General features: G+C 42.8%; 2 protein-coding genes across 4 annotated transcripts in view; one reads left to right on the top strand and one right to left on the bottom strand.

Annotated features, from left to right (window-relative positions):
• The window catches only part of rpp25l (ribonuclease P/MRP 25 subunit-like), a 110,609-nt gene that overhangs the window by 14,067 nt on the left and 74,702 nt on the right, over positions 1–21,840 (bottom strand). The gene's annotated exons all lie outside the window — the stretch shown is intronic.
• LOC134635876 (collagen alpha-6(VI) chain-like) overlaps positions 1–21,840 on the top strand; it is a 62,129-nt gene that overhangs the window by 7,349 nt on the left and 32,940 nt on the right. For both annotated transcript variants that reach the window (XM_063485512.1, XM_063485513.1), the window contains exons 2-10: positions 3,450–3,557; positions 4,064–4,651; positions 4,912–5,469; positions 12,483–13,091; positions 13,421–13,978; positions 14,213–14,764; positions 15,038–15,616; positions 16,726–17,295; positions 21,261–21,619. In XM_063485512.1, the coding sequence (XP_063341582.1) occupies positions 3,479–3,557; positions 4,064–4,651; positions 4,912–5,469; positions 12,483–13,091; positions 13,421–13,978; positions 14,213–14,764; positions 15,038–15,616; positions 16,726–17,295; positions 21,261–21,619 (4,452 nt within the window). In that variant the 5' untranslated portion in view covers positions 3,450–3,478. The remainder of the gene's footprint in view (positions 1–3,449; positions 3,558–4,063; positions 4,652–4,911; positions 5,470–12,482; positions 13,092–13,420; positions 13,979–14,212; positions 14,765–15,037; positions 15,617–16,725; positions 17,296–21,260; positions 21,620–21,840) is intronic.

Here is a 21,840-nt window from a genome sequence, read left to right on the forward strand (position 1 = left end):
TGTGTTTGTGGATATATGACTGACTTTAATTATCCATAAAATCATCACATTCTCTGTAAGATTAAGGTCGACTATATATATATGTTTAGAAGTAAAGGCTTTAAAACCAAGTTAACGCTGGAAGTACAAACGTCACTAATGTCACATAACTTTGCCGACATGTGACCAACAGTAATGTTTTAATGTTCTTCGTTATTAAACATTCGCACATAAATAAGTGACATAATAATTAGTACTTACTTTTGACAGTTCATTCTTCAGCCGCTCCCGTCTGCCGTATTTTGCGGCAAAATTATCCACACCCACCGCCGCGCTATGAATTGTGGGATATACGGGACCACGAAGCGTGCACCGGACCACAATTGATATTTGGGGAAATCGACGGCGCATTTGGAGTATGCATTTGAAGTACACTTTGAATTGGGACAGCCGTCGTCGCGTGGCGGTGACGTATTCGCACTTGAAATGCGTACTTCAAGCGTGCAGACCCTGAATTGGGACACAGCCATGGAAGTGTCAGGACAGCGGCCCTCGAGGACTCAACTTTGACCCCTGGTGTAGACCTGCTGTGTTTTACCTCAGCGGGTTTTTGTGGTGACTGCGTGTGATGGTGTTTGTTGATGAGCTACAGAAGTGCAACCTGCATGTTCTTACGTGCATCTTCATCAGCTCATGTGTAGAAAATTCATTCTGCTTACGAAGGAGTACCAGGGCCATAATTAAAACAAATATTTAAATAATCTCCAAAGGCTGATTCTGTTCATCTGGACGTAGCGTTTTGTGGGAGAAACGTTTCGTCACTCATCCAGGTGACTTCTTCAGTCTCAGCTGACTGCAGGTTTCCCTAAACCTTATAAACAGTATATTTGCATAATGACTGAAACCAGCCCACTGAAGGAACAATGGGCTGGGAGGTCAGTTCCTTAATCTTAATTATGCAAATTTGCATAATTTCCACTGAAAATGCTACGTCCAGATGAACAGAATCAACTTTTGGAGAGTTACTTACCTGGATGATTGAGCATGCATCAAGAAATGTTTAAATAATGTTATTACTTTCTTATACGTTTGCTTTCTATTTGCTTTAGCATTTAATCAAAGTTTATATTTCATGAAAAAGGTTGAAATAGGATTTTAGATCTCTAATCTCACTCCTTTTCTCTAAATCTATTATTAATATTAATTTTAAGAATAAAGTCAAAATATTATATTTACTTTTCTTTCTCGACATTTTGTTACAGTACGTTTGCGCGAGCTTGCATTTTCAGAATGAATGAGTTTTGACTCATCGTCTTTTTATTTATTATTTATTTTTGAAATTCCTCAATATTTAATATTATTTATTAACAATTCTGATTTGAGTGTTTTAGAATGATTAAAAATCAAAGTCCCTGAAATCATTTCTAACTGACAGAATATAAAAATGTTGGTTCTTGTGTTGTCTGTGTTATAAATAACTCATCTTTGGATTTCAGATTATTCTCTGACTCGAGTGAACCTTTTTTATTTGTCCTAAACACCAAAAAAAAACTTTAACCAGTGCTCGTTAACGCCTGACATAGGAGGTCAGGTGGACAGGCCTCAGCATGGTAAAGGTTAAAGTTCATAACAGTAGAATTAGAAAAGTAGAGAAATTTTCTCAGGGTGGCATGGAAACCAAAGCCATTTGTTTTACACATATGCAGGTGTTACATCCTGTAATGTGCATTGTACATATATGGTTACAATACATCAAAGCAGTAAGTATAGGGCTTTGGAATTGACGTATCGGAGCAATGTATTGTGGGAGCGCGGCGCCATATTTCTGGCGTGTGTTGGAGGGACGGTTGTTAGAAACATGCTTAAAAGCAGCTCAAAAGAAAAAGGGCGGTACAGAGAAAGATTGTGTCCGGATGCACAGAGACGGTACTTGTCAAAAATAGCGTGCATTGGAAATGTGGACCCGTATGAAATACTGCAGTGGAGCAGAAACCCTGAAGACCAACCGCTATTCACTCAGCCTGGTATATTTCCTAACTTGTCTGTGGAGTCAGCGCGTACAAGGTGAACCAGTTTCACAATTATAAATCTCTGGAGGGACACATCCACGTTTCCAAAGCTGAATAAAGAAACAAACAAATTTTTCTTTTTTTTTAAAATTAAAACCACTTTGTAGAACATCATGTTTACACAAAATCATGACAGCGTTTACATAATATCACCCACTACTAACACTACTCAGTTTAATGTATCGTTTGAAAACTTGCCGGTATTTCCAGCACAAGACTTTTAAGAGTATTTAACAAGAGCAAGTTTCATTTCTCCCTGGTTTTACTACCAGACTGTTCAGCAGAACACAGCAAACCTTCACCATCTTACCCAGAAGGGTCACCTCTCCACCCTCACATGGAAGAAGTAATCTGATTGGCATGGTGGTATGTTTGAAGCAGGGATTTCAGAGTGTGTAGCGCTGGAACCCAGTTACGATGTGTTTCATCCATTTCATAGGCTGGTTTGTCTGCAATAATGTCAGATAGCAACTCTATAAATAGAACGTAGTTCTGCAAAATCACTCATTGGGATGTTTGTTCTAATTTGCTATGACCTCAGAGCGCATCGCAAATAAAACTACCCTCATGATGCCTCCAGGTGGGGAAACAATGAAAAGATAAAGCATTTTCAAGCTTATTCTCTTGCCGGTCGTGCGTCTAACATTACGACCACACAGCAAGTACGTGTTAACCGTGTGCTTTCGCTCCTCTTTCGCTAGCACTTTGTTTGGCCCAGAAATATGGCGCCTCAACCAAAAATCCTGGTCACCCCCCCCCTCCCGTGACATCACGCTCCAAAGCCTATACATCAGTCATGTCATTTGGAGGCGCCAGCGTTAACAGCACTAACCTTCATTCCATTTCCAGACTGGAACAATAAAAGTCGTGTGTGAAATCTGAAAATGTCCATGGTGTTGATTCAAATGCGCTCCGGGACAACCACAGGCATCGGCAGTTACTGACATAAAGATATAAAGTTGGTCCCGAGCTACAGGAGGAACCATTTCATTGGTGGAGGGGGGGGGGGGGCACACTATGTAATATATTCTGTTTTAGAGTTCATATTAACTGTTAATTGTAGCTGGCTCAAAGTGTTAATGCTAGCTTATTTTAATAAAAAAAACATTGTCATGTGCAAAACTACGGTGGTATAGGATTATTTTAGAGAGGCGCATGCCACCCCATGCTAGCCCTGTAGATCCGCCCGTGGGCAGAGTCACAGGAGAAAGCCTGTTCGCTCCAAAAAAGTGCACGGCAGCACGGCTTAGGTTTGCAAAGCTTCATCTGGACAAACGACTAGACTTTGTAAAATTAACTGATTAAAAAATAAAGTCACGTCATTATGCATGAAAGCATGTTCACGTAATTTATAATGTCAACAATGTTGTTGGTACACTTTCCGTCTGGTGGCTGGTGTAGGAGGAAAGAACTACGTGAGCGGTCCCAACATGACGGGGAGGACAGGTCTTCTCTTCAGCCTCATCACAGCGGCACTTTTCTGTGGCGTCGCTGCTCAGACAGTCAGAGGTCGGTACTTGAACGCAACATGCCAGGCTGTCTTTGAAACCTGAGTTTAGATACAGGATATTCCAGGTGCTCATGTGCTTTTGTACATTTCATGTGATTGCTTTCAAAGACAAACTGTTAATTCTCAGTGGTACAGTGTTGCTTCCAGACTAAAAAGTCTAGTTTATCCTTTTTAAAGGAACTGAGACACCAATTTAAATCATTTTTATGCTGATATATTTCTGTTTACTCCATTAAAATGTGATATTTTTCACTTTTTCACAATGGTATAGCATCCAAAAAAACAAAAACAAATCAGTGAGCTCATAGTGTGTACTGTAGAGGGTTAGTGGGATTAATAGTAGAGAACAGGAGACAGAACATCTTATACAGTAATGCCTGTTAAAAACTCCATAGTGAGTTCATCACAATTAATGGACCTTAGTTGATAATGTTATTTTGGGACTTTGTGTCATCTTCCTGTAATACTTGTGTATGAACACTGAGTTTCTTTTGCTGCTATCCAGAGTGTGAAAGCGTCACCGTCGGTGACATCGTCTTCCTAGTTGATGGATCGTCCAGCATCGATGATAAAAGCTTTCAGGACATCCGCACATTTCTCCGCAACACCATCCAGGGCTTTGAAATCGACCCCGACAAAGTTCAGATCGGTTTGGTGCAGTACAGCGATGATCCTTATCCGGAGTTCCAGCTGACGGATCACAGGGACAAGAATTCCCTGCTGGCTGCAGTGGAAAACCTTACCCACCGAGGAGGCGGCACAGAAACCGGCAAAGCCATAGACTTCCTCCAGAAGGAGTACTTCACCAAAGAGGCCGGCAGCCGAGCTGACCGCCGTGTGCCTCAGATTGCTGTGGTCATCACAGATGGCGAATCCACTGATGACGTATTGGAACCTGCCAGGAGACTGAGGCAGCACGGTGTCATCGTGTTCGCCATCGGGGTTGGAAAGTTCAACCAGACACAGCTTATAACCATCGCTAACTGGCCCTCGGAGCGCTTCGTCCTCACCAGTGACAGCTACCAGAAGCTCCAGGATCAGACCAACAGCCTGCTGGAAAATGTCTGTCTCAGTCTGGAGGATCAGACGCTAGGTAAAGAAAGCTGATTGGTTGATACAGTTTACACTGGTCTCTTTATTGTACGATTAATTATATCTAAGAAACACCTGAATACAGTTTTGACATGGACACAAGAATCAACAGAAAGCTGAAAATACACATTTTGCTTGGTCCATCCTCAGCTGTGCCTCTGAGCACTGTGAGGTAGTAGATCACATGAGCGTCAGGCTTGTTGTAGACTGAAAACTCTGCATGAACTTGTACTAAAACACTTTTGCTTCTGTCTTCTTCAGCTTTGGTCGACAGGTTTGCAGATATTTTCTTCCTGGTGGACAGTGGAATAGCTTCCAATCAGTTTACCCTGTTTAGAAATGAGCTTTTCAGACTGTTGAATCGACTGGAAGTTGGAGCGTCTGGTTACCGTGTCGGCTTGGCCCAGTACGGTCAGGACGTCAGAGCTGACTTTCGTCTCAACACTCATCAAACCAAGCAGCAGATCGTGGCCGCTGCTCGACGTTTCCGACTGCGTTCACAAACAGGCCAACCACGAAATCTTGGACAAGCTCTGTCCTACGCTAAAGAGAACTTCTTCACTGCTGAGGCAGGAGGCCGCGCAGAACAGGGAACCCCACAGTATTTGGTTGTAGTGGCTGGAAAAGACTCGGATGATCCTGTGTTTTGGTCTGCTGAATATCTGAAAGACGAGGGGGTAACTATTGTGGGGATGGACGCAGGTGCGACACAGGATGCTCTGGACCGCTTTGCCAGCCCTGGCTATATCTTTGACTCTTCAAGAGTAACTCTGCTGATTGACCTGCTCACGACCCAGAGAGTGGAGGCTGTCACTGAAGGTGAGAATGCCGCCATCGGTTCATCATCATCATCATCATCAGTAACTACACAGCAGTGTTTCTGAAGCAGCTATGAATGCAACGATGGTTTATTATAAGTAAACCAGAGTTTTTCAGAGGAAGCAGTCAGATCATCACAACTAACGATGCAGAAAGTCTCCACAAAATCACCTGAGGTTTTTTTTTTTTACATATTTTTGCTCTTTTAAAACTAAATAGTCGTTCTCTGTACTTTACGACCCATTACTATCAACTGTGAGGTAAAGACAGTGATCCAGGTGTACAAAAACCTGGATCTGGAACATGTCGGCATAGCCTTTTCACTCTCATGTCACAGCAGACCATAAAAAGACTCAATGAGGGAAGGAAATCCACCATTTCTGTTCTTTTATTCATGGAGGCTAACATTGTAATAGTACGCTTAGGTCTGATGGTTGGTTTGGTGAGTGAGTGAAACTCAACCATGCCTGCAATCTGCCTGCAGCATTATTAGGATTCAACTTTATTGTCATTACACATGATTCAATACAGGATAACGAAATACAGTTTGCATCTAATCAGAAGTGCAAAAGCAGTAAGTGCAGTAGGAGCAGATTAAATACAGATATGGGTAGGATAAAAGGTGGAAATATTTATGACAGATTATGTACACATAAGTTAAGTATACAGATATTTATATTGCTATACAGGCGAGCAGATATACAGATGTGCTACATATATACAGATATATGTGAGGTAAACAGATCTACAGAGTGCTATGAGTATATCTACAGCAGTGGGAGAAGACTATAATAGTGAACAGTGTACTCACTATACCAGAGACTATACTATGTCAGTGTCCTAAAACTATAGCAGTAACCAATGTGAGCATATGGTGAGAATGGTTGAGAATAAAATTATAATGGTCACTGGGAGGGATAGGAGGAAGGAGGAGTGTAGAGGGTTAAGTGAGTGTGGATGGAAAGGTTCAGTGGGGGACTGAATTCAGTAGGGTGACAGCTGTGGGGAAGAAGCTCTTCCTAAACCTGCTGGTTTTAGTCTGAAGACTCCTGTAGCGCCTTCTGGAGGACAGGAGCTGGAAGAGTTTATTGGCAGGATGAGAGGAGTCCCTGAGAATGATGCGTGCTTGGCACAGGAGGTGACAAACAAGGAGGGACAACAACAGATGAAGAATAATGGATCGAATGCAGCTGTAGGCATATGTGGGTATGTTGATTCTTACTGCCGTGCATCCAGTAAAGTCACTACGACCAGTTTATGACATCCTGAGTCTGGTAGGGAAGTTTTCATGCTGACACAAGATTAATCATAGAATCGCAAACAGGATATCATTTCATGATAAAGACACAATAGATAATCGTCGTTCAGGACACAATTACTGAGGTCTATGGAACAAGTGGGTGTTTCTCCTGCTGTGATGTACTATCCAGGTACTGATGTGACTGTGTTTGAGCACCAAGTCCCCCTCAGAGGACTCTGTCCATTCCAACAGAACATCCCAATTAAACCAGGGAACTATGAGATAGAAACATGGGCAGTATGTATTAGAGCAGAGCAGCTATCTGAACCCTACTCCAATAGAGGTCAATTATCTTGTTAATAATTTTACCTCCTCACTACGTACGACTCTGGATACTGTAGCTCCGGTGAAAACTAAGGTCTCAAATCCGAAGTACCTGACTCCGTGGTATAATTCTCAAACACGTAGCCTAAAGCAGATAACTCGTAAGCTGGAGAGGAAATGGCGTGTCACAAATTTAGAGGATCATCATTTAGCCTGGAGAAATAGTTTGCTGCTTTATAAGAAAGCCCTCCGCAAAGCCAGAACATCTTACTATTCATCACTGATTGAAGAAAATAAGAACAACCCCAGGTTTCTCTTCAGCACTGTAGCCAGGCTGACAAACAGTCAGAGCTCTACTGAGCCAACCATCCCTTTAACGTTAACTAGTAATGACTTCATGAACTTCTTCACAAATAACATTTTTATCATTAGAGAAAAAATTACCAATAATCATCCCACAGATGTAACATTATCTACAGCTACTTTCAGCACCATTGATATTCATTTAGACTCTTTTTCTCCAATTGATCTTTCTGAGTTAACTTCAATAATTACTTCCTCCAAACCATCAACGTGTCTTTTAGACCCCATTCCTACAAAACTGCTCAAAGAAGTCCTGCCATTAATTAATTCTTCAATCTTAAATATGATCAACCTATCTCTAATAATCAGCTATATACCACAGGCCTTCAAGCTGGCTGTAGTTAAACCTTTACTTAAAAAGCATCTCTAGACCCAGCTGTCTTAGCTAATTATAGGCCAATCTCCAACCTTCCTTTCATATCAAACATCCTTGAAAGAGTAGTTGTCAAACAGCTAACAGATCATCTGCAGAGGAATGGCTTATTTGAAGAGTTTCAGTCAGGTTTCAGAGCTCATCACAGCACAGAAACAGCTTTAGTGAAGGTTACAAATGATCTTCTTATGGCCTCTGACAGTGGACTCATCTCTGTGCTTGTCCTGCTAGACCTCAGTGCAGCGTTCGATACTGTTGATCATAATATCCTATTAGAGCGATTAGAACACGCTGTAGGTATTACAGGTACTGCACTGCAGTGGTTTGTATCATATCTATCTAATAGACTCCAATTTGTACATGTAAATGGAGAGTCCTCTTCACACACTGAGGTCAATTATGGAGTTCCACAGGGTTCAGTGCTAGGACCAATTCTGTTTACATTATACATGCTTCCCTTAGGCAGCATCATTAGAAGACATAGCATAAATTTTCACTGCTATGCAGATGACACCCAACTCTATCTGTCCATGAAGCCAGATAACACACACCAATGAGTTAAACTGCAGGAATGTCTTAAAGACATAAAGACCTGGATGGGCGCTAACTTTCTGCTTCTTAATTCAGATCAAACTGAGGTTATTGTACTCGGCCCTGAAAATCTTAGAAATATGGTATCTAACCAGATTCTTACTCTGGATGGCATTACCTTGGCCTCCAGTAACACTGTGAGGAACCTTGGAGTCATTTTTGACCAGGACATGTCCTTCAACGCACATATTAAACAAATATGTAAGACTGCTTTCTTCCATTTGTGCAACATCTCTAAAATTAGAAATATCCTGTCTCAGAGTGACGCTGAAAAACTAGTTCATGCATTTATTACTTCCAGGCTGGACGACTGTAATTCATTATCAATTCCAAAATGCTGCAGCAAGAGTCCTGACAGGGACTAGAAAGAGAGAGCAGATTTCTCCTGTATTGGCTTCCCTTCATTGGCTTCCCGTTAAATCCAGAATTCAAAATCCTGCTCCTCACATACAAGGTCTTAAATAATCAGGCCCCATCTTATCTTAATGACCTTGTAGTACCATATCACCCTATTAGAGCACTTCGCTCTCACACTGCAGGCTTACTTGTTGTTCCTAGAGTATTTAAAAGTAGAATGGGAGGCAGAGCCTTCAGTTTTCAGGCCCCTCTTCTGTGGAACCAGCTTCCAGTTTGGATTCGGGAGACAGACACTATCTCTACTTTCAAGATTAGGCTTCAAACTTTCCTTTTTGCTAAAGCATATAGTTAGGGCTGGACCAGGTGACCCTGAATCCTCCCTTAGTTATGCTGCAATAGGTGTAGAATACTGGGGGATTCCCATGATTCATTGAGTATTTCTTCCTCAATCTTTTTTCTCCCTCAACATGTCTTAATAGACCTATCTAAACTTAATCAGTAGTTATTAATCTCTGGCTCTCTTCCACAGCATGTCTTTATCCTGTCTTCCTTCTCTCACCCCAACCAATCACAGCAGATGGCCCCGCCCCTCCCTGAGCCTGGTTCTGCTGGGAGGCAGAGCCTTCAGTTTTCATAATCAGAATCAGAATCAGAAAGGGTTTTATTGCCAAATGTTGAGCAGGTTTACAACATTAGGAAATTGCTGCGGTACTTAGTGCAAACATACTGTTATACAACTCTTAAATAGACATAAAAATAAGAATTAAAAGTGCTAAGAGGATAGATATGTACATGAGTGCAGGTGGTGATCAGTGCCAAACATGGAATGATGCAGTGAACACAGTGTAGGGTCAGTGTTAGTGGTGGGAACAGTCATATGGTTATTGTTCATGAGTCCAACAGCAGAGGGGAAGAAACTGTTCTTATGGCGAGAGGTTCTGGTGCGAATGGACCGGAGCCTCCTGCCTGAGGGGAGCAGGTCAAACAGACTGTGTCCAGGGTGAGAAGGGTCAGCTGTGATCCGAGCTGCACGCCCCAGTGTCCTGGAGGTGTACAGGTCCTGCAGAGATGGGAGTTTGCAGCCAATCACCTTCTCAGCAGAGCGCACAACACGCTGCAGTCTCTGTTTGTCCCTGATAGTGGCTCCAGCGTACCACACGGTGATGGAGGAGGTGAGGATGGACTCGATGATTGCGGTGTAGAATTGCATCATCGTCCGTGTTGGCAGGTTGAATTTCTTCAGCTGCCTCAGGAAGTACATCCTCTGCTGGGCTTTCTTTATGACGAAGGTGATGGTGGGCTCCCACTTCAGGTCCTGGGTGATGGTGGTACCCAGGAAGCAGAATGAGTCCACAGAGGTGATGAGGGTGTCAGTCAGGATGATGGGGGGTGTGGGGCTGTGTGCTCCCTGAAGTCCACAATCATCTCCACTGTCTTCTGGGCATTCAGCACCAGGTTGTTGTGGCTGCACCAGGACACCAGACGTTCAACCTCCCTTCTGTAGGCAGACTCATCCCCGTCCGAGATGAGTCCAATAACGGTGGTGTCATCTGCAAACTTGATTAGCTTGACAGACTGGTGGGTGGAGGTGCAGCAGTTGGTGTACAGGGAGAAGAGCAGAGGAGAAAGAACACAGCCCTGAGGGGAGCCGGTGCTGATGGTCCGGGAGTCCGAGACATTCTTTCCCAGCCTCACATGCTGCTTCCTGTCCGTCAGGAAGTCAGTGAAGTCAGGCCCCTCTTCTGTGGAACCAGCTTCCAGTTTGGATTCAGGAGACAGACACTATCTCTACTTTCAAGATTAGGCTTCAAACTTTCCTTTTTGCTAAAGCATATAGTTAGGGCTGGACCAGGTGACCCTGAATCCTCCCTTAGTTATGCTGCAATAGACGTAGGCTGCTGGGGATTCCCATGATGCATCGAGTTTTTCCTTTCCAGTCACCTTTCTCACTCACTATGTGTTAATAGACCTCTCTGCATTGAATCATATCTGTTATTAATGTTATTAATCTCTGTCTCTCTTCTCTTCTCTTTATCCTGTCTTCCTTCTCTCACCCCAACCAATCACAGCAGATGGCCCCGCCCCTCCCTGAGCCTGGTTCTGCTGGAGGTTTCTTCCTGTTAAAAGGGAGTTTTTCCTTCCCACTGTCACCAAAGTGCTTGCTCATAGGGGGTCATATGATTGTTGGGTTTTCTCTGTATGTATTATTGTAGGGTCGACCTTACAATATAAAGCACCTTGAGGCGACTGCTGTTGTGATTTGGCGCTGTATAAATAAAATTGAATTGAATTGAATTGAATTATGTGATGCCAGGTCCGGCTGTACATGGAACATGCTAGTGTACGATGGCAAACCGTCTGGCTTGCAGTCAGGACACGCGAGTTGTCCCTAACATTGCAGAAGGTTTCCAAAAGAAAACAATCACCTGTAACAACTTGTTTACTTCATAGGCCCTTGGCCTGCAACTGCAGAAAAGAAAGCTGTCCATGATGGGACCAGTACAGAGGAATAAACCTGAGCTTCCTCCTGCATGTTTGTCAAATATGGACACGCCTTTGTCCTCATGAAAGTTTGCCTTCACTCAGACCCATGCCCTGCTACCCTACCATGCCAAAATATAGAAAAATGTCAGGTAATGAGTTGGAATAAAGATGAATAAAACCTTGAAACACAGAGATGAATGATATTTTATACTTATTGCTTTATAAATAGTCAAACCAGACGAGGTCATTTTTGAGCCCAGAGGACAACAGATGTGTTTATTTGCTGCCAGTAAAAAACCTGAAGTAGTTTAAAAACAGCTTCCTAAATTAACTTTGACATATACCCGTCTGTGATCACCTGTTAAAGCAACAAACTCGGGTTGTGAAACGATAATCACAATAACTGATGATTTAATTTATTTTTTTACCCCAAAACAAAGAAACATTTTGTATAAATGAGGTTTTATCAGACACAAATTTTAAATGGAATAAAGAAAAAGTGTCAAAACGTTTGAATTAAGTTTTAATTAAAAGTGGGTGAAAATCCACTTCATATTAATTCAGTATCAATCAAACCAGATGGGGACATTTTTGTCCCCTGAGGACCACAGGTGTGATTATGTGCCGCATTTAAAATTTAGAATTGATTAAAAAAAGAAATCTCACTAAAGTTCACCATACAGCACTCAGTGGTTATTCAGATAGTCAAAATAATCTAAACATTTAAATATTTCAGTGTCTTGTTTTGTTTTCGCTCAAAAACAGGGTGTACTTTATGTAAACAAGGTCTGGTGGCCTTAAATTGCAAACTGAAGGGTAAATTTTGTGTTAATGTGTTAATCTTAAGTAAAACTAAGGTGTAACATTGAATTGATTGACAATTTATACTTTATGCTTTAAAAAACACTCAAATGAAGTGGGGACATTTTTGTCCCCTGAGGACCACAGGTCTATGGAAATCGGGAGGACATTATGAGGGTTAAACCTCTCCTGGAATACAGGATCTACTCCCACTGGCCACACTTTGGTTGTCTTTGCTGACGGCTTCACACAGTTGATTAGTGGTGAGTACTTGGGGGTAAGAAAAAAAGAAAGTGATCGGATTTTCCTGGGTGGGGGAGAGGCGTTGCTGTGTAGGCTCCAACACTATTGAGGGGTGTCCAAATTCATAAACTGCATCCTCGGAAGTGAGCGGCTGTGAAAGTGGATGGTCTAGCCTTCAGATTCATGTCACATACAGTTTCAGTTGGGTCGACTAAACTGAGTGTTCTCCTTTCACAGATTGCAAAACAGCTAACAAGGCAGACATTGTGTTCATTGTTGATGAGTCCGGGAGCATTGGAGAGGAAAACTTCAGGCTGACACGTAATTTCCTGCACTCGGTCATCAGCGGTCTGGAAATTGGTTCATCTAAAATCCGAGTAGGCATTGTTACATACAACGACGTGCCGACTGCACACATCTCCCTCAACTCATTCAGAGACAAGGCAGACATTCTGCACTTCATCAGCTTCCTGCCGTACCGTCAAGGTGGTACAAACACTGGAGCTGCCCTACACTTCGCCCTGAAAAACATCTTCACTGAAGAAAAGGGCAGCAGGAAGGATGTCCCGAAGGTAGCGGTGGTAATCACAGACGGTGAATCCCAGGATAATGTGAAGGAACCTGCAATCGCTCTCCGTCGAGCTGGTGTCACAGTTTTTGCTGTCGGAATCAAAGACGCCAATAAAACCGAACTGCTGGAGATGGCATCTTACCCCAAGTTCGTTTTTACTGTGGACAGTTTCATCAAGCTGAAACCCCTGAAAGAAACTCTGCAGACAACCCTGTGCAACACCATCATCCAGATTGGGGTCCAGGACAAGGAAAGTGACGCAGATGCCAAACAAGGTTTGAGCTAAGCTTTCCTGATAAGTTGCCGTTAGTTTTCCCTGAGAAATGTTAACTTTTGTAGCATTATTGATGCAATGCTCTGTGTTAATGTTAGAAGAATGTCAAGGTAGGTGACTGGATCTTACCTGATAAATTTCCCAGATGAGAAAACAGAGTAAGAAACCCCTCATCCATTATTAAGTTATAGTTGTTCATAAGCAGCCTGTAAAACATGCTGGGTGTAAATATGGTTTCTCAAACATTTCACTCTTTGAATGTTCAGTTCAACCTCGCTCTCTTTGACTGTGTGAGAAGATCTAACTCCCGTTGTTTGTTCTTCTCTTCAGCATGTGAAAAAAAGGACCTGGCTGACATTTTCTTCCTGATGGATGACTCAGGGAGCATTAAAAATCCAGATTTCTCAGACATGCAGAAGTTTATCGTTGAGTTTCTTCATACCTTCCGTATTGGGCCAGACCATGTTCGCATGGGTCTTGTGAAATATTCAGATTCCCCCTCTCTAGAGTTTGACCTAACACAGCACTCAGATGTGAAGACAATGGAAAAAGTAGTGAACAAAATCAGTCACAAAGGAGGTGGAACAAACACAGGAAAAGCACTGTCATCCATGAAAGGACATTTTCAGAACGCAAAGACGAGCCGTGGCTACAAAGTCTCAGAGTACCTGATTGTCATCACTGATGGAGAATCCAATGATAAAGTTAAAGATCCTGCAGAAGAACTGAGGGCACAGGGGGTCATCATCTACGCCATCGGGGTGAATGCCTCAAATGATAATGAGCTGAATGAGATTGCTGGGGATCCAAAGAGAAAGTATTTTGTCAGTAATTTTGATGCCCTGAAAACCATCAAAAATGACGTCATCAGAGAGATCTGTTCGGAAAGTGAGTTAAATTAAGTTGGGCTTTGCTTTGTGGCACACATCATTGAGATAATAAGAGGAGAGGATAGAGAACAGGACCATAAACTATTTCAGAAACTTGATTAGATGTATACATGATTTCCACTTTCCTTTATGGGACTTTCACATGTTCAAAATTCCCAATGCTAGATTTAGGTAGGGAAATAACTGTACAAAGAGAAAACCACACTAACCTATATTTGTTCCTCATCCACAGCTTGTAAAGACATACCAAGCGACATATTTTTCTTAACTGACAGCTCTGAGAGCATCTCTGAGGAAGACTTCGAAAAGATGAAAAATTTCACGAAGTCTGTCATTAGCAAGTCCAACATTGGGCAGGATAAGGTGCATATTGGCTTTATGCAGTACAGCACCAACACACGCCTGGAGTTCGACCTCACCAAACACTACAACCTGGAAGGAATGCTAAACACCATCGATGGTATGAAGCAGATGAACGAAGGCACTCGCACTGGCAGGGCCATCACAGAAGTTTCACAGTATTTTGATGCAGCCAGAGGAGGGCGTCCTTGGATGAAGCAGTGGTTGGTTGTTCTAACAGACGGTAAATCCAAAGATAACGTTACAGAACCAGCTCATGCTCTGAGGGCCAAAGGAGTGGTGATCTATGCCATTGGAGTGGATAAGGTCAACAGGCAGGAACTGTCGGAGATCAGTGGCTCATCGCAGAGGGTCTTCATTGAGAACACCTTTGATGCATTGAAGGAACTAGAGACCAAGCTGGCCTTGAAGTTCTGTGAGAAAGGTAAGAGAGGCTGTTTAAAACCATCTGTGACGTGTGACTGTCTAAAAGGTACAACCAAAGGAGGAGTCTGTAGAGATGTTAAATCATTCAGTCAATTAACTCAAAAAGTTTTTAATATATTAAACCATTTAATACCTCAGCACAAATGGTTAATGATTGATTTGGTAAAATAAAAATGACTTTTAAAATGTTTGTTTTGCTTTTTTAGTTTTTATTGTGACAACAAAAAGTTCTGTCTTTGCTAACCTCTCTGCCTCTTTTTCCTTCATCCAGATTGTAAAAAGACAGAAAAGGCTGATATTATTTTTCTGGTGGATGGTTCTGGAAGCATAAATAACGAACAGTTCAAAAGTATGCAAACATTTATGGCTTCAGTTGTGAACCAGACCACAGTTGGTAAAGATCTGACTCGTTTTGGAGTCATTCTCTACTCTGACGCACCCAAATACAGCTTTACTCTAAATGAAATTTACTCCAAAGGAAAAGTCCTTGAAGCTCTGCAGCAGCTGGTACAACCACAAGGAGACACATACACAGGTGCTGCCTTGGCATACTCGCTGGAGTACTTTAACGCTAAACATGGCGGTCGGAGAGAAATCAGGGTGCCTCAGATTCTCACAGTGATCACAGATGGAGAAGCTACTGACCCTCACAGACTGAAAGCAGAATCTGATGCTCTGCGACAAAATGGGATCACAGTCATCAGTATCGGAGTGAAGGACGCAAAGAGGAACGAGCTGGAGACCATGGCTGGTGGCGACACATCCAAAGTTTTCTTTGTCAATAATTTTAAGGATTTGGAAACTCTGTACCAGAACATTTCTTCTGTCATCTGCAATTCCACTAAGCGAGGTAAGAGTGTCCAAAGTGAATTATTATGCTCTCTTTAAATGTCTTTTAGTCAGTTCAGTTTTATTTATATAGCGCCAGATCACAACAGTTACCTCAAGGTGCTTAATATTGTAAGGTAAAGACCCCACAATAATACAAAAAAACCCAGAGAAAATCCCAACAATCATATGACCCTCTATTATCAAGCACTTTGGTGACAGTGGGAAGGAAAAACTCCCTTTTAACAGGAAGAAACCTCCAGCAGAACCAGGCTCAGGGAGTGGTGACCGGTGGCGGTGAGAGGAGCAGGACAGAACAAAGACACAAAAATAACCTTTTTCATGTATCAATCTCCAAAAATCGTGTTTTTGGCTAAATTTAAATGAGGGAGTCAGTTCAGATGCCAATGGCATATCTCACACAAGCTGGAGCAGGGGCACATTTCCTACTGTGTAGCATCCCCTCTTTGTGTAACAACAGAAAATAAATATCCACGAACGTTGTCCCTATGCGCACAGAGATTTCTCAAGATTTTCAGAACCTTTTGATGATGTCATGTATGTACATGATGATATTTATAAGCGTACTCAGACAAATTGAGTATGTGGAACAATCTACAATTGTTCCACATTTTGTCTCTAAGAAGCCCTTTTTAGCTAATTAGATAATTACCTGCAAAATGTTCCTCCAGCTGTTTGCATGCCACATACTTTTCCAGCCGTTTGAAGCCCCATTTTCATGGGTTCTTTTGTTAATAAAATATAGGGGTTTTTTTTTCATCCTGTTTTTATTTACATTTTACTGTCTTACACACTTTTTTTTAGAATTGACTGTTGTCTTTATTCATTTATTTGCTATCATTCAAATTAAGCTCTTATTACCACTTATCTTATCATGTTCCACATTCTTTACATTTTTTAAAATCTTCTCCCAGTTTTTCATAAATGTCCCATTTTTTTGGTCAGTCCTTCTTCCAGTGTCACAGTAGATACAAAAGTCTAACCAAAGATGGCATCAGGTTTTTGGTTGGCTGATTGATGGAGGCCTGACGATGCCACACAGTGTTAAATTCACAGCACAGTTGTGTATTAATTACGTCAAATGTCTCTTTCTTGCTTTTTCTTTGGCAGGTTGCAACCAGACAGACTTGGTCTTCCTGCTCGATTACTCGAGCAGCATCAACCAAGACCAGCACGTAATTATGTTAGACTTCACAGCAAGTGTGGTGGACAACTTTAATGTCAGTAAAGAGTTTGCACATGTCGGACTTGCACAGTTCAGTGTCAAACCTAAACATGAGTTTTACCTTAACACGTACAACAACAAGACGAAGATGATTGAGCATATCCGTAACATGAACTATGAAGGTGGAGACACTTATCTTGGAAAAGCCTTGGATCACATTAGGGACTACTTTCATGAATCAAAGGGAGGCCGCAGAGATGTTCCCAAGAACCTGGTGTTGATCACAGATGGTAATTCTCATGATGACGTGGAGGATGCCGCAGAAGCGCTCAGGAAAATGGGGATTACAATATTCGCCATTGCTGTTGGAGATGTCTTTTACCTACAGCTCCTGCAGATCACTGGCACGCCAGAGAAGGTGTTTAATGTTGAGAACTTCGACAGCTTGTCAAATATCAAGACAAAGATCATTGACGAAATCTGTGGGACTGAGCCTGATGACGAGCCCAAACTTGGTAAGTTGGAAAAAAAGAGACGTCCCTGACTAGTAAGTTCATAATCAGGCGTAACGGAAAATCTTTGAGTGAATACTTGAAAAGAGAAACTAAACCCAGACAGCCAGAAGATCCAATTTCCATATTTTAAATGGTGACGTAATGCGGGGCATCATTTATAACGGCAACTGCTTTCACACCACACAGTTCAGGGGACAAGTATCCACAGCTGGACTGGCCATCGGGCATACCGGGCAACTGCCCGATGGTGATTTTTCGTGTTTATGGGCCATATTTGTTTTTTTGTTTGTTTGGTTTTTTTTTTTTGTAACGGTATATAGAGTGAAAGGTGGTAGCCTATTGGTCATGATCGACTCTGGGCTGGACCAATTATAGCCAAGAAGGTTGATGCACCCTCCACTTTGCTTGGGCAACGACTCTGAAAGCAATCTTATCGTAGACAAACAGAAGAAAATGGTACTGAGGTGAAAAGGAAGCGATTTGTCCCGTACTTCAGCTAACATGAAACAAAGATACAAAGCTGGAGTTATTCTGCGTCTTTACGCTGCAGCTGCCTCTTCTTCTCTCATTCTCTCCCCTCCCTCTCCTGTTGCTACTTCAATCATGAAACTGATCAATGATCAGCTGATCGTCTCTCTTGTTTGTTTATCGCCCACTTTGCGCCAGAAAGAGGAAACCAGCGGAGGTCGCGTTAAACAACAGCAGCACGTTTAAGCTTGATCAGCTGTTGTTAGAATTTATTTAATATTAATTTCTAGTATCAGCTGATGTTTGCTGGAGCCACAGCTGTAAAAGCTGCTGGTCATGATGTCGGTTTGGATATGTGGTGAGAGGGAAACATGAAGATGAAACCAGGAGATGTCCTTACTGAATCATCAGAGCTGAACAGGTGATGGAGAAACAGGTTTACCTTTTAGGTGACATGAATGAGTTGAAGTTATGAACTGTTTCTGAGAGACAAATAACACCAGGATCCTGTTCTAAGTAGCTGACAGCTGGTAACTGTGCAGGGGCGGGTCTAGCAAAGCTTTGCCAGGGGGCCAGGTAGGGCATTAACAGGGAGAGGGGGGCACAAAGAAATACTTTTCTTTCTTACTCTCATTTAAAATGTCTCGCTTTTAACAAATAATTATCTGAATCTTGCAAACGAGGTGGTCATGTGATTTCAAATGCAGTATTGGTCAAGTTACATGAAAAAGGTAATCACCTGCTGCTCTCTGGCAGCAGCACCATGCCCTCCCTTGTTTTAAATGCACTTTAGAACAACACGCAGCAACACTACACATGAGCGGGAGGAGGGAGGTATGGGGTCTTCACACACCCCCGTTCTCTACTAGTCATCGGGGCAGGGGGCTGGGAGGAGGTGTTGGCTGTCCGATGGGCCTCCCTGCTGCCGCGGAGCCTGGGGCGGTCTGCTTGCCTCCACCCCGGGGGAAAGGGTCACATCTCTTGGGTCTGGGTGCCGTTTCCCCCTCTGGGGGTGAGGGTACCTGGACCCGGGGTATAGAGTATGTTTGGGGAGTGCGATTGTGTGTACATGTGCATATATGTCTATTCCTACGTTGGATGAGTGCTGAGTGTTTGTATATGTGTGCATGAGGGTGGGAAAGCATGTTTGTGTCTGTGTGTGCCTGTTTGTCTGTGTCTATATGTCAGGTCAGGTCTTAGACTCCACCTCCCTGGGAACACCCAGGCCCTCCAAAATGTGGAGGTCTATCTCCCCTCACCACACTCCCTGCCGGTAACTGATGCCCTCAGGGGTCGGTGCATTGGTGGTTCTTGGTGTCCGGGGCTGGGTGCTCAGGTATGCACCAGCTCACTCCCGGTGGCTACTTGGCGGGGCCTGGTGCCTGTCGCTCGGTCAGGCCTCTTCCGGGGCAAAGGGGGACCCTGGGCCTCCGACCTCGGGGCCTGCAGCTCGGTTCACTCTGGCACAGCTGGCTGCCGGCAGAGCCGGCGGGCGCGCCAGTGCAGCCGCCTCTGGCTTCTGCTCCGTGGCTACTGGGTGACCCCTCGTCTGGGGATCTCCTCAGCCCTTCCCAGGAGGGTGGCACGGATGCCCCTCCGGTGGTCCACCTTGGGCTCTCGCACTCTGGGGCCTCTGGATGTCTGAAGCCTGGATCTTCTCCATGCCTGCTTCATGCCCTGGGGGACGGGGCTATGGCCCCCCACACCCTCTAGCAGACCGTTACATGGAGAAACCTTTTGTATACAAGCGCGCTGATCCACACAGGTGTGCACACGGGTGTTCACTGTTCGTAGACATAAACTACACCTTTCTTAGCTGCTACTTCAAAGCACATTGTGCGCTGTCTGTGCTGCACAACAACATTCAATATTTAGTATTTACTGCTGTTCACACTTAGCTAGATTAACGTGATGGTGTTGTGTTTAGTATGTTGCTTTGTTTTTTTTTTGCTTGTTTTCTCTTCTTTTTCTCTCAACAGGTGATCCAGGAGATTTTTTTTTCTTTTTCTCCTTGTCTTTGTAAGTGCCCTTCCTCACTGTCCCTCTTCCCTTCTGTTTTTCTTTTCCTTCCTCTCTTTCCTATCCCCCAGTCATGTCTGTCCCATCTGTAACAACTGAAAATAAAATAAATAATAACAACAAAGGTTGATCAAATGGACCAATACGGCAATGCCATGATGATCCATTTGGCAAAATAAATCCATTTGGTATCCTTGTTGGTCTTCAGACAACAATTCTGACGGCTAAAGAACCAAATGGGACAGACAAAAAAAAAAGAAAAAAGAAAAAAAGAAAAAGGTAATCAGTAACTAATTACTGATTACTTCCCCAAAAACGTAATCCCGTTACTTTACTGATTACATATTTTCAAAAGTAATTAGTTACTTAGTTACTTTTTAAAAACATGATTTACAACCTGAATAGGTGATAAAGTGATAGATCTTTCAGCCCAATTCTACTTTTTCTGCATAATCCATCATATAAAATGTAATCAAATGAAAAAGTCTCTTTTTAAAACTTGTTTTATTAGTTTTAATCTTTTAACTTTATGCATCAAGCAAACATTTAATTATATGCAACATTCTCTGACTGGAAGAAATTTGTTGAACATTTAAACCTATTTTCTGCACATTCCAGCATATAAAAATAAATTAGGTTTTAGTGTTTACACTCAGTCTTTCAAATAAATGCACTTAAAACACAGCAGAAAATAAATAAAAACAAAGACTAGTGGACTAGTTTTTCAAGTTACTTGACCAACACTGGTAATGAGTAAAGTACAGATTACCCATCTCTGGTCAAATGTATGTAAGTCATCTCTAGTCTTCTCTCTCTTGAGTTCAGGTTTCCACCATGTGTTGTAGATAGTTCAGGATGTTAACTCGACCAAGCAGCCTTTGGGTTTCCGATCAGCACTGTTTAGAATACCAGAATAGGGAGGATGGTGTAGGGTTAAGTTTATTAGATTGATACATATATACCAAAATCACTGTCACAACAGTTTGTTTTCATTCAAAGGCTTTATGGTTTTACCTATAATACCTGGTGGGCCTGTCTCTAGTCAAAATGCCCGGGCTGATTTTTTTGTCCCAGTCCAGCCCTGCCAGTTTCTACCGGTGGTGGTTTGCTGCGTGCATTCACCCCATTCTAGTAAGTGAAATGCACGTCCTCGACTGTGAACAGACCCAGTCTTCAGTTTGAGTCATTTCTGCTTGGTTTGTCGAGAGCTGCTGTTGTTATTGTAGATGCCTAATGTTTTACCTCTTATCATTTAAAGACTGTTACTGGTGCTGCATTCACAGTACACCAAAATCATCAAGTATCCACTCTGTTGCCTAATGTGGCTTAGGTTAGCAGTACCAGCACGAGCATCAGTACCTTTGATTGTTTAATCCTGTTGTTTGATTTAGTGAGCCCCTCTTGTCCACACCTTTCTGTCTTTAGCTATAAAAGGTCAAAGACAAACATCCTTTCCCTGCTTCTCTTCCCATGTTCAGATTGCACCATCGACGTTGCAATAGGATTCGATATTACTGACACAAGTGGATCCAACAACATGCTGATCAGTGACTACATCCAACACCTGGAAGAGATTGTCCATCATATTTCACATATTTCAAAAGTAGATAACTTGTGCTGCACTGGCGTCCCCCAGTCCCCGGTCAAGACCCAAATCGCCTTCCATTTGGTAGACAGTGATGGCAGGGCCTTGTATGATACAAATTTTCCAGACTTCAGTGAGGACGTGTTGAAGAAAGTCTTGAGCTGGAGGTTGTCCCAGCCGACCTACTTTAACTCTGAGCTGCTGAATTTCTACAAGGAGAAGTTCAAAGCCAAATCCACGGCTACTGTCAAGGTGAGACATGTTTAGATTTGTGCTGTCAGCATTGATCTTGTTAAAATGATGTTAATGCCATAACCGCAGCAAATCCCTGTTAGTGAGCTAGCGCTAGTGAGTTGCACAGTGCTAACGCGTTAATGAGCTAACCGCTCTAATGCGTTGACGCCGTGCAGCCCCACGCACGGGGCGATCCGCGCTAACTTGCTAACGGAGATTTGCCACTTTAATGTGGTTAT

The sequence above is a fragment of the Pelmatolapia mariae genome, linkage group LG10_11 (genome assembly GCF_036321145.2).
Source record: "Pelmatolapia mariae isolate MD_Pm_ZW linkage group LG10_11, Pm_UMD_F_2, whole genome shotgun sequence".
NCBI lineage: Eukaryota > Metazoa > Chordata > Actinopteri > Cichliformes > Cichlidae > Pelmatolapia > Pelmatolapia mariae.